Below are 17,364 nucleotides of genomic sequence, written 5' to 3'. Positions count from 1 at the left end.
TTACATTTATGTCAGAAACCATTATATTTTTCTCAAAGAAGGCAGTAAATAGTGACAGATGGTGGACTAGGAATAGGAGGATAGAAGAGGAGGTCTTCTTGCTTCTTAAAACACAGCCACGCCCCAGAGGAGGCGCAGTGTTTCCCCTCCTCTTACAAACATTAACAAAATAAACGGTAAAATTATTTTTGGTTTCCTTTTGCATACAATCAAATGACGTGGTTACTTCTGGGATCTATTTTTGAGATTTGCTGAAATTACTTCCAAATCGTTCAGAACAGCCAGTTTTGCAGCAGGCTGCTTTGTTTGGGTCGAGAAAGGATTCTGTGCCCAACTAGAATGATCTCACGTCCTCATAAGCAAAAGACGGTGCCTTAATTGCTCCAGAGTACCAAGTACCTGGAGTAGAACAAGTGCTCAGGGAGGTAAGGATTCTGCAAACGGATAGAAACTAGAAATCAGGGATCACTGTGCCAGGGACTTCTACTTCTTCCCACTGTTTTCCTCTCCCTTAACTGAGTCACCGTGGTCATGTGCCTGGCATATGGCGGCTATTTAATAAAGATATAGTAAAACCACTTCTTGAATACTTAGAACTTTTCTAATATATATTTATTAATCATTTGAAGAAGTAGGTTTAAAATATTATCTTTCTTATTACCTATAGAGTATTATTCTTAAAATAGGTAAAGAATTTCCTCCTTTGTCATCTTACTCATTTTTTAATTTCCAAATATTAAGGGGGTATAGAATATTTTCATTAGAAACAAAATCATGCTTAAGAGCCTCCAATGCTAGTGATATTATCAGATCCTACAGATGGAGCTGGAAGTGTCTAAATCTAACATGGTGCATACCCACTTTGCAGCCAATTTCAGCATATTTTGAGTTTTAAGAAGAACAAAGTGGACAGCTCCTTGCTTGTGCCCTGTCTCCAGCACCACCCACCTCCAGGAACGGCCATCCTGAGGCGGGTGGGAGCGTTCCTCCTCTGCTGGTGGGGTTGGCGGGGCAGGGGACTCAGATGTGTTCTTGGCTCCCACTCTAAAGGGAAGGTTTTGTGTTTATTCATTCTTTCCCTCAATCTTAATTTTGTCTTGTTTTCCTAGCCTTTGTTATTTGGTTCTTTGCTGCAGAGAAACAGCTACAATTTTGACTGAGAGCCATCGTAATTAAGCCCCAGGATATTCCAGGACAGAGTTAACAGCACCGTCATGGCCTCGGCGGGTCTCCAGCTCTTAGCTTTCATCCTGGCCTTGTCTGGGGTCTCTGGGGTGCTCACAGCCACACTGCTGCCCAGCTGGAAGGTGCACGTGGACGCGGGCTCCAGCATCATTACGGCCATCGTGCAGGTGCACGGGCTCTGGATGGACTGCACGTGGTACAGCACCGGGATGTTCAGCTGCACCTTGAAACACTCCATTCTGTCCCTCCCCACCCACGTGCAGGCCGCGAGGGCCACCATGGTCCTCGCATGTGTGCTGTCTGCTCTGGGGATCTGTACTTCCACGGTGGGGATGAAATGCACTCGCTTAGGTGGGGACAGAGACACCAAGAGCCATGCTTCCTTTGCTGGAGGCGTCTGTTTCATGTCGGCAGGAATCTCTGGCTTGATCCCAACAGTGTGGTACACAAAGGAGATCATAGCGAACTTTGTGGATCTCACAGTTCCCGAGAGCAGCAAACACGAACCCGGAGGAGCTGTCTACATAGGGTTTGTTTCTGCCCTGCTGCTGTTTATCTCGGGCATGATTTTCTGCACTTCCTGCGCAAAAAAGGATCCAGAAGCTCGGCCCTACCCAGCTGGGCAGGAGCACATCTCTCCCACTCAGCTAGAGGACAGCGCTGAGTACAACCTGAAGGATTATGTGTAAATAACTACATAATGTACACAGAATGAAGCTTTGGGGCGCCTCCTAGGACTTAAAAAATCGAATTATGCTAAATTTTCTTTACAAAGAAAGAGTGTAAAATATTTGAAAAACTACAAGGTTGTTTAAAACATCAACAAAATTATCATACACAACAATCACATCTGTTTTAGATTTTTTTTCCATTATTGTTTTCATGTACTAAAGATTTATAATTGAAAGAGATTTTCTGATCACATCCACGTGGCAATTAATTGATAGCTTTTATTTCCTTTTCAAAATAACTTCTTGATACATATTCTGAATTGGATTTTGCAAAAGGACTAAACCACCAAGTACAAACAGCTCCCTGCCCTCGTGTTAATCAGGACTGTCATCTATCTTTGCTATGTGGCTGGCAATCCCATAGTAACGTGCTTCTGTTTTAAAGCCATAGTGCATGAAGGTACAGGAGTCACAGAAGAGCTGTCCATGCCACTCAGATGCTGCCCAAACACCACCCCAAGTCCTCACTCACCTACTGTGACAGCCGCCTCTTCCTTCATTTTAGGAAACTATCCATATGCATTTCAAGAGCTGACAGGATTACACACAAACTAAGATTAGGCAGAACTAAAGAAAAGAAGCTGATAAACACTAGCACAGCAAAGGAGAGCCAAAACAAACAAACCAAACTCTCCAGGACTTTTTAAAGCTAAGCGATAAAAGAATAAAAGTTTGTTTTAAAATGCCCAAGAACTCCTCTCTTCTGCTTAAGAGGATTCTCCAGATGAAGTTCAGTTGTCTTCAGGGGCTGGGTGCGGTGGCTTGAGTTAGAAAAGCTGACAATTAGTATCGTGTCTGTTAACATCAGTGGAAGATGGACTGATTTCCTCCAGTTACCTGGAAGCTCAGCTGACGGAGGTGGGCAGATGGCAGGGGAATTGTCAAGGTGGCAGCAAAGAGCTTGGAGAGTGCCCAGACCATGCTTCAAGACAGACAAGCAGATCTAACACTATGTCTAAATCTATAAGCCACACAGTACTAATTTTTGTGCTATTTTTATTTATGAAGGACAAATGACATAAGAGAAAGTCTACAAGACTTTATATTTGAGAGTTTTAACAACCAGGGAGAAATTTCTATTCCTCCCCAGCCTGTAACTCCTGAAGGCAGACTCATTGGGTGAGGCCCAGCCCCCAGGCCTGAGCATCAGGTGTGTACAAGGTGAGTTCATACACACATGCCCTACAGGGGCTCACCAAGCAGTGCTTTTGCTAAAACAGACACCACCTCTTGTATTTCTATTTTTGGCAGAGAAACTTTGTTTCTGTAATCATCACTAATATAACCAGCACGTAACACGTAACAGTCAAAGCCTAGTTTAATATCTATTTTTCCACAGATGACTTATCACAAATAATATTGCCAAAATAAGGTAAAAAAAATACTAACAATATTTATTGTAGCTTTAGCTACATAATTCTACCAGAAATCACAAGTATTTGATTTCCTTTTGCAAGGATCAGTTAGGTGACCACATAATTTATCTTTTATGCTTTTAAGCGTAACAGAGGAAGATGATGATGAGGGTGAAAATAGTCCTCCACCACCAGGGCAACCTGCATAAACCAAGACGTCCAGTCACCCAATCTAAGGGGGAGAGGGTCAGAAGAAGAACTTTTCATATTGTGATTTTTATGGTTCCTACTCTGGAGGAATAAAGAAAAAGTTATGGCACAGTTTGCATATAAATAAAAGTTAGATCCTAGAGATTATTTCTTATGACACATTCTCCACAGAACAAAGATTGCAACTCAAATCCTAATTCAAACACTAAAACAAGCAGAAACTCACCTCTGGCTTGGGGACGAAAGCTCGGCCTGGAATGGTGAAGACGTGCTGGACACTGCAGAGATACTGGGCCATGACTGAAAGGCGGCTGCGCTGTTTGCCTCCGGTATTGGCCGTAAGTCTCTACCGAAGGACAAAACGAATCGAAGCAGACAGTAAGTCTGATCGTGTTGAGCTAACATGCTGTCACCTCTGAACACTATGTGGATGTTTGAGGAAATTTAAAAGCATAGGCTACACATAACCTGTAGCCAACAAGGGCAATGTTTTCCTGCAACACTGATGGAGGTGGACCTAAGAAGTGTGAGTTACATCATACACAGACACTCAAAAAATCACATCAAACTTCCCTACCACAACTGCTGAAATTTCAAACCACTGTTCTGTTCTATGGCAGAAGGTCCTACATAAGACAAGCGATCAATAAATATTTGATGCAGAAATTAGTAAGCATAACAAAGAATGAAAGATGCTTCCCCACTAACTTATGAATGAGCATTTTTAATGGTGCACTTTTCTTGATTTAAATGTAATTAACCCTTGAATATGTAAATCCTTAGAGAATGGCTGTTCATGACCAATGATTTTTGTAAAAAGCTAAGAAATCCATTGTTTTAAGCATATAAACATTTTTATTTTAAAATTAATTAGGTATACCCAAATTCATAAAAGCAAGGCAATTTCCATCAAATCCCTGCAGGATTTTACAGAAAGAACTTTAGTTTTCACACGTATCATAAATTTTTTAAAAATCAAATTCTATACGCAATTTATATACGGCCAAGAAGGGCTAGGACACTCCCGAAGGAAACCAATACGTGGGTGTACCATCCCCGGGGCGTCAAAGTGAAAGCTGTGCTGCCCCAGCACAAGGAGGCCGTGGAATGAAAGCTTTAAAACAGACCCAAGCATGTGCTACAGATGAGATGTAGCGACTGCTAATGGGAACAGGAAGGATGATTCAATAGGCAAGATGGATGTAATTAGGAAACTCTAAGAGAAAAAAGGAGGTCCCTACCTTTATTTTTGTACCATAACCAAAAATAAATTCTAAGTGAATTACCGATAAGTGAAAGGCAAAACCGTAACATTTTTTAAGTGAGTATCTACACCCCCCATGGTAGGGAATTTCCTAAAGATGCTAAAGCAAAAGCAATCAAAGACTGATATATTTGGCTCTATCCAAGTTAAACATTTCTGCACAATAAAAACACTATAAAGACAAGTTATAGACTCAAAGAGAGTATCTGAAGCTCATATATGTGACAAAAAACTCAGGTTCGGAATCTAGAAGAAACTCTGACATGTTGATAATCGTTAAGATAAACAACTGATGGAAACTATGATAAGGCAATTCACAGACGAGTGCCCTAAAGGCACCATAACCCAGACCACACCCAATCACATCACAAACTCGGGATATACGAATTAGAACCACAATGAGATAGAATCTCATACTCAGAAACAGAAATTTTTAAAAAAGGACTGGATAGAACCCAGTGTTGGTGAGTATCTGGAGCTACAGGAACTCTCACACACTGCCACTGAAAGAGGGAATCAGTACAAGGTTTTGGAGCATAATTTGGCAATATATAGGAAACCTGAAATCATATCAACCCTGTGACTCTTTATATATTTGTGTAAACCCTGGAGAACAGTGTACACCAGGAGGGATGTGTTAGAATGTTCACTGTGGCATTATGGACAGAATTTAAGAAAGTGAAAAACATACATAAAGGTCCAGCAACAGGTAAATGAATCGACAGTAACAATGTTGACAATGGAATATGAAATAATTAAAATGATTAACATGGGTTATCAACATGGGTCAAATCCCCAAATAGGGTAAAAAATAATTAAGTCACAAAAAATATGTGTAGCGTGATTCACATAAAACATGAGAAGATCAGCCCTGTTGTGTACTCTGTGTGTGTGTCTGCAATGCAAGCGGAAAACATGGGTGGGAATGGTGATTATCAATTTGAAGATAGTATATCTCATAGGAGAGAAAGAAAGGGGATAGAAAAGGATCCTAAACATATCTGCAATATTTTATTTCTTTAAAAAAGATAAAAAATATGGCAATGTTTAAATTGGACAAAACTGAGTTGTGGATAAAAAAAATTAGGCATGCTTATCTTCCTAAAATGTATCCTCCTTCTGTGTTCTCAGAGCTCAAAGGACATCCTAAACCTCTTCTGAGTGATTCAGAGGCAACAGTATAAGCAGTAGGGATTTCTGGAGTAATCTTAGGGCTGGTGGGCAGGCAGGGGGCTCCACTGCTCACCAGTCCAAGGCTTAGTGCTTTCTGAGTTACGTCTCAGATGCTGGGTTTTCTCTTCACTGGCTGTGCCCACCTATCCTAACAGTCTCTTTTATTTTACTGCTTCTAACCTGCCCTGGACATGAAAACCACATGTAAGATTAAAAAATATATTCTGTGCGAGATGCTGAGGAAATTTCCTGTGGGCAAAGTTGTTGATTTTTTAGCCTCTTTTGTTACTCAGAAGCCACCACCAACATTATTTAATTTTAAATCACCTGGTTCTTCTCTGTATTTATAGAGTTGAAATTATTGGGATGACAAGTTCAAGGTAAGTGACAAACTGCTATGGCATATAAGACGAAACAAATTCTTCCTTACTAAAATGTAAAACCAAGAAAGGAATATACTCTCAGGCAAATACAAAAACATAGCGACACACAACAGATGCACAGATTTAAGTTAAAGAATAAACCTATGGATCAAATAGCCAGAACTACTTCTAGTTCTCCTTGAAGAAAAAAAAGGAGCTTAATTTTACTACTAGCATAAAATTTAAAACTTCAAAATGCTTTGTAAATTTTTAACATCCAACTGGCACAAAGTCAAAGCATATCTTTAAATGAAAATCCAGAATGAACATAATTACAAATCAGACAATAAACCAAAAATAATGCCCACATTTTTGAAATTATTATTTCATCCTGGATTTTCTTCTTCTTCATAGCTAACGTTTTAAAAAACTCTTTTCTTTTCTTATATTTTCTTTTACTTTACTTTTTTCATTTTATTTTTCTTTTCTTTTCTATTTCATTTTCTTTACTTTACTTTTTTCATTTTATTTTTTTGGATTCTCTTACTTATAAATCCTTATGTTGAGGGCTGGTTTTCAATAGATCACAGCAAGGGAGCTATTCTGCTATGTAGAAAACACTAATGTAGCTACTACTTTACATCTCAAAGGTGAACTTCCACTGATGCATTTAGAATAATTTAAAAATCACTATAACTAAAAAGCAAACCTGTAAGGCATAAATCCTAAGTATTCTAATTGGCTGTAAAGACACAATATTTCACTTAGAATGCTGCATACACCTCTAGTACTATCAGGGGACGGAGTGTCCCACCTAATCCATTAGCTTGGCCCATTCAATCTTTGTAGCGAATATTCCCAGGTTCTAGAGATGAAAACAAGTGAATCATACATTTTAATTTAGAAAAAAGCACCACGCACAGCTGTCTCTGACTCATTAAGAAAAAATTCGTATCACAGACCAGAAAGCTCTACAAAAGACTTCGTTAAAAGCTAGCATAAAAGTTAAATGGTCTATCAACCATTCAAATATACTTTGCCATTTTCATGACAGATATATTATAAGTAAAGCTAAGAAAATTCAAAATCTGTCACAAGATAGATGATTTTAACAACAAAAGGCCAGGAAACCAAACCCGTTAATCTTTAGTAAAAGGAAACCTCTAACCCTTGAGCTTTTAAAAGCATTCTGACTATGAGAAAAACGAGAGGTCAAAGGATTCACAAGGACAGTGCTATTTTTTTCTTATTCATCCAAAATAATTTTAAGCACAAGTAGAAAAATTAGGCTTACATTTTACAAGCTACAACCGCATACGAGGGACAGTGAGAACTATGTGTGGCACTTCATGGAGAGGTGACTTCTCCCTCACTGGGGATGTGCAGGTAGCAGCCAGGGACCGTGGGGATGGGAGGAGATCAAGAGGCTGGTGCTGGACCTGGAAAGAGAAGTCTGCAGGGCCAGCACCATCAAGAACTTGAACATTAAAACTTCAGCAGAAAACAGAAGGCCTGTGGTCAAGTTCAGGTTTCCCTGTAACTTCACTATGACCTTTGGTACGATATTTTAAACCCCTGTGAGCCTCAGTACGTCATGTATAAAATGAGGTTAGATGAGATTTGTTAAGTTCTCATTTGCTGTTACACAGCCAGATTCTATTCTATGAACTGTAACTTGGTATGTCTGTCCCTTCAGTGAATGAGCTGAATTCCTACATTTAGATCTTGTGTCCTGGAGAAAGGAAAAGAGGACAGTGGTTATTTATTTCTGTCTTGTAACTCATAAAGCCAAACTAAATGTTTGAAAGGGCTCTCCGTGACCAAAATATGAACCCACATAAAGACCACATGGAAAGGGCACATCAGAAAAGGCTGGTGTATGTTCTTTCTTCCACTGATACTTTCACTTATAAAATGTGAAAATCAATCAGGGGACCAGGGCTACCCATACTTCTAAAGCAGTCCATAAATTACAGACACAGTCTATAAACTATTGTCAATATTCGTGCAGTAGGATCAACTTGGAGTTCACACAGGGCTGGGAAGTTTGCCTTCCTGCCAGCTAAAGGAGAGGCCTTGACATAAAAGAGTGGGAGGTGGATTCCTGAGGCAGGTTCTGACGTAGTAGTGGGGCTCAATTAGTTCCAAATTAAAGGCTACTCTAGAGCCACTGGAATGATTAAAAAAAAAAAAAAAGCTTCAATCTTCAGGTAACTTATCTATGTTTGCTAGAACAAAACCCAACTCTCAGCCTAATGCTGCAAAATCCAGCCTTCAACATTTTAATGAAAATTCTCATAATATCTGATTATCTTGTCAAAAATTACAATTTCTGTGAAACAGCAGAAAAATGGGATTATAGTAAGGATGGGAAAAAATCAATCAGGAAAACAGTATAGGGATGACAGAGGTAATGGAGTTAGTAGGCGAGGATCTTCAAAGAGCTACTGTAAATATCACACATCTGCACAAAATGCCAAGGAAAACACGGATATAATGAGGAGCGAGAGGGAAGGGTAAGAAGACCTACGTGGGACTCCTAGAGATAAAAACACAGCACTATAAATGAGAGTAACAGACAAGACCCTGCAGAAAAGAGCAGTGCACCTGAGGACACAGCAATTGCGACTAATATTTACGTAAGTGAGTTACTTCCTTTTTTAACATAATAGTTAACCAAATATCCACACTTTTACTTTTATCTTCACTGATGATTTCTGATGTGACCATCATCACATAATAAGTTATCTGCTTCCAGGCCTTCTCATGTAGCCACTGTCCTGTCTCATGCCTGGATTATTAAACTTCACATTTCATAACCCCAGCACTCTGGGAGGCCGACGTGTGTGGAGTGCCTGAGCTCAGGAGTTCGAGACCAGCCTAAGCAAGAGCAAGACCCCATCTCTAACAATAGCTGGGTGTTGTGGCGGGCACCAGTAATCCCAGCTACTCGGCAGCTGAGGCAGGAAGATCACTAGAGCCCAGGAGCCTGAGAGTGCTGTGAGCTATGACTCTACAGCACTCTACCCAGGGCGACAAAGTGAGACACTGTTTCAAAAAAAAACCAAAAAGCGTCACATTCTGGCATTTGACGGCAAGTCTTTCCCCACCCTTCCTTCTTAGCATTTCTCATGTCTTCTTGCAGGTCTGTCCTTCAGGGTGACCCTGGAACTTCACTACCTTTCAAGGTAAATTCTTTGAAGGAATCTAATTATATTAGGTGTACAAGGTGTACTAAGTTAGCTGTAAAAAACCAGCATCTTCCTGGTAATCACCTCTCCTTCCAGGGGTGTGATCTTTTTCCTGATTTATCTCAGTGACCTTTTGACACTCTCAGTAAGGTTTTTGTGGTTTTTATATAGATCTTTCATTTTTTCTTAGATTTTTCTTAATAATTATGTATCTCCAAATAACATATTTTTCTGCTTCCCATTCCAATAATCACATCTTTTATTTGCTTCTCTCTCTAATGTATTTAGTTTTCTTTTTATCAATCTCCAATTCAATTGCAAAGGTTCCCAAATTTAACTTCTGCTGGCACGTATGTGAACTGGATAGGCATTCCATCAATTCACCTCCCTGACTGCCTCCAATCTGGACTGAGTGCTCTGCCTGAGGACTCCCTTCCCTGTCCTGTTGGGCCCTCTGCCCCTGGCGTTTCATGTCATTTTCTCCTTGGTGTCTCTAATCAGACCGAAGCTTAGGAGGTTCCTGCCATGACAACAGAGGTGCTGACAGAGATCAGGGAGGGCAGACCCGTGAATAAATGAGGCCAGGCTAATTTGGATCCATGTGGTAAGAACAGTAAGATTGGCTTCTATCTTAATATACAGAGATATCAGTTCCACAAGGATCATAGATATAAACTTGAAAGGTAAAACATAAAGCTCCTGACTATAACTGAAAAGTATCTTTGTGAGCTCAAGATATAAAAGGACTGCTGCAACAAGACACAAAAAACACTAACCATAAATTTAAAATTAAGAAAGCTTGCTTGCTCTTCAAAGACAATAATAACAGGCTATAAAGTAGAACACATTCTTAACACATTTAACTAATAGTATGGAAAGTATGTAAGAACTCTCAGGAACCAATAAAGAAAAGATAAGCAACTCAGAAAGAAAGATGAGGAGCACCGACCAAAAAAACAAGTAACCCAAAAGGCCAGTCAATATAAAACTGGTGCTCAGTTTCACTACAAACCAGTAAAGACAGAATAAACCAAAATGTCATACTGCTACCCTCAGATTAAGAAAAACGTTCAAGTCTATCAACAGCAAGAACCAGCAAGAATCTGTTGCAAACTGGACTCAACACGCTGCTAGTGGGAATAGAAACTGGTGAGATGATTCTGGAGAGGAATTCAGCATTATCCAGTAAGGAGGCTGATCTGCAGGTCCACTCCCAGGTCCACATCGTAGAGACCAGAAATCTTGCCCATGTGTCCCAGTTGACAGACATGTAAGAATGTTCACGACAGTTTTGTTTGTAATAACAAAACACTAAAACTAATCCAGGGTCCCCAACAGGAGACTGGGCACATAAAGGAGGACACAGTCAAACAGTGGTTAGTACAGATAAATCAACTACAGCGATACGGACCCTAAAGCAAATCATACACATGACGTTCAGTACAAAAAGAATACGTACTATCTGAGTCCATTTCTCTAAAGTGCAAAATGGATGAAACCAAAGTACATTAATTACATGGATACAAATCCATGTGCTAAAACCCTGCCAGGGAATGATCTGTCCAAGATTTGCAGTACTGACTACTACGCTAGCAGGGTGCACAGCAGACACCATCAGAGGGAGGAGCACAGGAGAGGGTCAGAGGCACCATCAGAGAGAGGAGCACAGGAGAGGGTCAGAGACACCATCAGAGGGAGAAGCACAGGAGAGGGTCAGAGGCACTGCTGAGTCAGTAGGCAGCTTGGGTCGGGGGTGGGGGGGACTCAGGTGTTCTTTCATCTATGGATTTTGGTATCTGTGGGAGGGCCTAGAACCAATCCTTCATGGACACTGAGGGACAATGATTTTATATGTCATCAATTTTTTAAAAAGCAACGTACAGATCCCCTCCATAAACCTCTGCACCTTAAAAACCACCCTTACCCACCCTGGAGGTTTATCTTCTAGAGAGGGAACTCAGAGGCCACTGCCCGGGACACATAGGCACAGCTGAGGTGGGAGAGTAAGTGACAGTCTACATACTAGATAATGAGACCCCAACCCTCCCTCTAAATTGATTATTATACCCTTCAACTATTATCCTATTGAGTGCAAAAACCCAGTTTAAGATACCAAATCCCAATCCCCATGTCTGAGTGTAAGCCAAAGTCACACAGCTTCTGTCTTTTTCTAACTGTGTCTACGCCATCGTGTCCCCGTGTTTATCACACTGTCTTCCTGGCTGACATGCGTCCTTCCTGGTTCCCCTGGAAGCTTATAGCAGGTACGTCTGTGATTATGCTCATATGTTTAACTTCTGGCCAAGCTGTTGAGTTTTTCATGTGAGTAAGAGTATTCATTAACTTAGAAAACAGTCTACAATAAAAACATAGTATTGTTTTGTTTTGGAATTTGATCATGTGATAAAATAGCCAGAAAAAGTTAACACTTACCTCTGCCACTTCCTTTTGAAATGTGAGAGTCAACTGAGTCCTGCCATAGGCAAAAGGCCCATCTCTACAAGACACACTTTCGAGCCATTTGATAATCAGTGGGGTTGAGACACTAAACGGCAGATTTCCAATGATATGTATATTTGGAGGGTCTGTTGGGGAAAAAAAACAACCTGGAATGATTTCATCAATGAATTCCAAACACAATTTTAGTTAAGAGTAAAATTAAACTGGAAATTCATAACCAAAATATGTAAAAAAATATAGCTGAGAATTTTTCATTTCATTTATCCTTCAAAAACAATGTTTTCTCACAATCAGTTTTGAATTATTGAGGAAAAAATTCTATCTAGTGTTTACTCAGTTGGAGAGTCTCAGATTTGTTTCTAGCCTAGGAAATGCAAGACAAACAGTTGGTTTGAGGGAAAAGATAATTCTTGTCCTTGCATGAGACGAGGCTATGTCACGGGGCTATCAGATGAAGCTGTCACAGGGTCAGGTGCCCGGGAAGGGGATATAGGCTGGATATAAAGATGTGAGTGTCTGCAATAGACAGGTGGCAAGTGGAACCTCAGGAGTGGAGTAACTGGGTAAATGTGCAGGAGAAAAGAGCATGTTCAAAAAGAAAAATGTCAGAAGCAACAACATGCAAGGAACAGGCAGAAAAAATAACCACCAGCAAAGGAGAGTTAGAGGAAGTTCACAAATGAAAGGAAAAACAGGAGGCTCGTATCAGGGAAGACAAGAGCAACCTTGGATAACAGTCAAACGAATGTGGGAGATCCCAGTTGGTAAAGTTTACAACTGGCAAGGAGGAGGCAGCTGTACCTCTAGAGTGGCTGGGAAGGGGCAGAAACCTGAAGGCTGCGTGCGGAGAAGAGGAGGCCCATCAGTAGCTGGAGATCACACATGTGCCACTCAGAAGGACCTGCCATGGGAAGGCCGGGGGCACGGGGAGAGTGGCGTGTGGAGGAGTCCAAGACCCTCCTCCATTTGTTCTCTGAGTTTTTACAGGCAAAAAACGTATCCTATTTACCTTTGTATTCCAAAGGGCTGACATACAGCAGGTACCCAACAAACACTGTCCGTGAATGAAGAGTACCTTGGTAAATCATTGAGCACGAAAGACAACGGAAATAAGTTAAAACAAAGGTTTAGGTGTGGCCTAGTTTACTAAAATACTTCTTTTTTTGCTATTTGGAAGAATGACTTCATAGTTTACCCCATCCCTATAGGGTGTCTTAAAAATGTATTTGCGGCTCGGCGCCTGTGGCTCAAGCGGCTAAGGCGCCAGTCACATACACCTAAGGTGGCAGGTTCGAATCCCCAGCCCGGGCCCGCCAAACAACAATGATGGCTGCGACCAAAAAATGGCCGGGCGTTGTGGCGGGCGCCTGTAGTCCCAGCTACTTAGGAGGCGGAGGCAAGAGACTCGCTTGAGCCCAGGAGTTGGAGGTTGCTGTGAGCTGTGATGCCACAGCACTTTACCCAGGGGGACAGCTTGAGGCTCTGTCTCAAAAAAAAAAAAAAAAATGTATTTGCATAAAATCAAAATATTTGAAAATTTGAAACAAATAAATTAGAATTAAAAATTTACATTCTGGAATAAAGTAGCAAGAAAATTAACAATGCATATTATCTATTTAATTCTCTGCAGGTAATTTTTAACTTTAACATATAAGAAGGGGGGCGCCCAGAGCTCAGTGGTGAGGGTGCTGACCACATGCTCTAGGGCTGGTGGGTTCGAACCCAGACACCAAGCTGATGCTATGGCACTCTACCTGGTATGACAGAGCAAGACTCTGTCTCTAAAATATATATATAAATAAACACCTAAGAATCCTTTAAAAAAAAACATGTAAGAACATTTATAATAAATAAAATGAATATTTATGATATAAATAATTATAAAACAAAAATTTTAAGACCACCTATAGGCACTTACCATCCTCCCACTGTCTTTTAAGACTTTCCGGAAAAGCCTTTTCTACCTTAAATGTCAACACATCTCCATGAACAATTCTCAGTTTTCCAGGTGCTGCATCGGAAAGCATCTAGCTTACAAAAAAAGCAATAACGTGAGCTCAAACACTACGGGGAGTAATAAAACGAAACCTTTCGTGCCCGCGCATCATTGAATCAGCTGGAAAAGTCAGATGTTAGGAATGATCATTAGTCAACCCAAGAATACACGTGTCCCCCGCAACAGACCCTGTGGTGCTTCACCTTAGCAGGCACGATCATTAGAGACAGTAACAGATAATACTGTAATACTTATAATTTCACAAACAATATTTCAGTACGCCTCTCAGAAGCACTTCTATTTTCATACAGATTTAGGATAAACTCAAGTCCTATGTAAGTTTTTAAATTAGAGATTAAAGACATTATAATGAAATACTGAGAACTAACTAGGAGTCAACCATATGATGAGCAGAAGGGAAGAGGAGTAAGAGGGGAGGGGAGGGGGATAAGGGAGGAGGGAAGCTATTTGGGGGGACCTCACCTAAAGTGCAATGGTGCACTTCAAAACTATGAAGAAATGAGTGTAATTGTGATGGAGGTGTTACTTAGTTCAATGTAAACATTTCACATCATATATCGAAGGAGTACCCTGAACCCCATAAATGCATCAATGTACAAAGTTATGATTTAATAAAAAGTAACTAAAAAAAGAAAAAAATAAAAATCACACACACACACAAAAAGAAAGATGACCTTAATTCAACTAAATCTTTGTATCCTAAATATACACAAAGGATTCTGCAAATCACCAAGATCGTTAACTTAATCTACGGGACAGACTCAAACCAAGCAGAAAGTCACTTAACAACGTCAACCCCCACTTGGCATTCTGAGACACTCCCCTGACCAGAGTATCCTCATCTTAACATTTCTTGACTCACAGGCCCTGCAGACCTACTGAATTATCCTGCATGCTTTAACAATAGCTACCTCCAAGCCTATTTCTACCTTCTAACCATATGGTTTCTTCCTTTTTCCTTTTGTCTTTCCGAGCAAAAAGGAAAAAAAAAAGGACCCTGTCCTTTGTAGTCTCTTTCTTCATTTTATCCACCTCAGCACCACACTCTCACAGTACTGAAGAGTTGGTACCTACTTCAAATGAGCCTTATAGCTAAGACATCTTCTATAGAATCATATTCTATATGTACCTAACACAAAACTTGATTCTTGAAGTCCTTGGTTAAAAAAAGGCAGTCCCCCTGAGCTTATAAAGATGAAAATGCAGGAGTGAACAAAATAAAGAAGAAACACCTCTACTAAAGCAGATTTCAAAAGAAGAAGTGATTCTCTTCCCACATTAAGTCAGAGCTCAGAGAACCCTGGCTCTAGTGGAGTTGAGACTCTAGAACTCACCACGGTTACACAGGGATGGTCAACAGGCTCGCAGAGACCGTCTGCCCTGAGCTCCCTGGATCCATTCTCTTAGTCCATCAAAGCTGATTTTCTCTAACGTTTTCCCCTTGTGTAACTCAGACAACCAACAAGAAGGATGGAGACGATCACAGAAGCCAGAGAAGAGACACAAGACCACGGCCTGGGTTGGCAACTTCTACAGGAACAGATGCTCCTTAAGGCAGCACTGTTTTCTTATCTACCTTTACAGCCCTTGGAGCTACACAGGACATCATTGTGTCTAATACATCGTATTTCAAAAGTGAATGAATAAGTGAAAGACTAAATGGCATTCTGCTCTTTATGACAGTGGGAGCTTGCTTTTCTAGCCGGGGAGATTTTGGCTGCTAAAATTTGTAGGGTTGAGAAACTTGTAAAGACTTATCTGGCTATCAAATCAGGCAGAATTATACTAGCATGATTCAGAAATACACAGATTTAATATTTGTATTGGTAAGAGGCTAAACATTTTAAGAATCATCTAGTTTGATATGTTTAAACAAGGTAGTTTTAGCAAAATATTTGCATACCTGTAGTGTTAATGTACTTAAAGATTATTTTATATTATGATGACTTGCTAAAACTGAATCTAATGAGTTCCAGACAACAAGTCTTAGAAGATGATAACCTTAATATACTAGAAATTTTAAAGAAGATCGCCCTCTACGGGACATGCTCAGACTGTATAAAAATCTGCATATCTAATGACAGTATTTGCAGTCCCTGGAGAATGCTGAAATTTTTTTCTATATTATGCTTTACACAACGAAAACAAAACAAATCAGCATACCAGAAACAAAGAGGCAGAACTAAAAGCTTGTGTATTATAATGTCATTATACAGAAAGCAATTATGTAATTAGTAATCAGTAGTAAGACAAAACAATCTACACTTGGCTCTTTGGTGTTAATTTGTATGCTCTGATAACTATATTTCAAAAACTAATTTTTCCTACACTACAGACATACCTAAAAGCTGACTTATAATATAAATTTACCTTTCTCTCTTGGGTTCAAAGTTGTATTTCTATATTTCTTTGGAATTCTCATTCAGGTTTAAGTCTCAGTCAATGGCAAACCAAATCCCTCCCATCCTTTAAAATCTACAAGGTCAACCTCTCCCTGACAACTCTGCAGCCTGATCTTCCCCTTCCCACTCCCCGCCGCAGAAGGACTGAATGCTGGTGTTCACAGATTTGTGTGACGGCCCAGAGCAATTACGGGAAAAGGGCGCTAGACGGACTGAATAGACGTGATTACAGACGTTAGCCTTTTAAACACCTAAGACGATATTCAACGATGACACGCAAAGACTTTCTAACCAACCAATAATAGAGAAAAATGTTTTCACTGCCATAATGATATCTGGGGGATGGCAGAGGGCTGGGGAAAATCATGATTATAGTCCTTCAAGAATAACACTGGAGCATTACACTTCAAAACCCTGGAGGTATTACCACATAATGTGCTCAAGGCACAGCCGACCACAGAGCAGGCACTAGATTACAGCCAAATGAGTGTTTTTACAGACGCTCTCAAACTGTTCTATCATTTTTATTTTAGTTTTCAATCCCATATTCTTCCAAAATGAGATGGAAGCTTAGAGTAAAAAGCATCATTAAATAGGGCTGTAAAAGAAGAAATAGGAAACCAAACCATGAAAAGGAAAAGCATGCACACAGGCAGTCCCCGAGTTACAAACATCTGAGACCGACCTACGACTCAGACTTAGGAACGGAGGCTATCACAGCTGAGAGGAAAATGTGCCTGTCCCAACTTACCTAAACATTCAACTGAAGAACAGACCTACAGAACCAGTCCTGTTAATAACTCGGAGACCACCTGTATACCTACCACAGGACCCGATACTCTACTCTCAAGTCTTAACTCAAGAGCAGTGGAAGTGTATGTCCACACAAACACACAACAGCCACAAAAGGAAAAACCCAAAGTCTATTAACAGATTGAGATACAGAGATTGGTATATCCACACAACGGAATCCTATCCAGCAATAAAAATAAGCAAACCATTGACAAACACACC

General features: G+C 40.2%; 2 protein-coding genes across 4 annotated transcripts in view; one reads left to right on the top strand and one right to left on the bottom strand.

Moving 5' to 3' along the window:
* TFB1M (transcription factor B1, mitochondrial) overlaps positions 1–17,364 on the bottom strand; it is a 39,056-nt gene that overhangs the window by 14,713 nt on the left and 6,979 nt on the right. For 2 of the 3 annotated variants that reach the window (XM_003797861.3, XM_012810113.2), the window contains exons 3-5: positions 13,850–13,958; positions 11,905–12,056; positions 3,708–3,827 (exon numbers count right to left, since the gene is read on the bottom strand). In XM_003797861.3, coding sequence (XP_003797909.1) covers positions 3,708–3,827; positions 11,905–12,056; positions 13,850–13,958 — 381 coding nt within the window. The remainder of the gene's footprint in view (positions 1–3,707; positions 3,828–11,904; positions 12,057–13,849; positions 13,959–17,364) is intronic. The other variant, XM_023517963.1, reaches the window with a different exon arrangement.
* On the top strand, positions 1,215–1,970 carry CLDN20 (claudin 20). Its single transcript, XM_003797862.2, has one exon. It carries the CDS (start codon positions 1,215–1,217, stop codon positions 1,872–1,874), a length of 660 nt encoding a protein of 219 aa, XP_003797910.1. The 3' UTR covers positions 1,875–1,970.

The sequence above is a fragment of the Otolemur garnettii genome, unplaced genomic scaffold (genome assembly GCF_000181295.1).
Source record: "Otolemur garnettii isolate 467f Iridium unplaced genomic scaffold, OtoGar3 scaffold00126, whole genome shotgun sequence".
In the NCBI taxonomy this organism is placed as follows: Eukaryota; Metazoa; Chordata; class Mammalia; order Primates; family Galagidae; genus Otolemur; species Otolemur garnettii.
The sequence above is the reverse complement of the archived record's forward strand: the minus strand, read 5'-3'. Positions and strand labels throughout refer to the sequence as shown.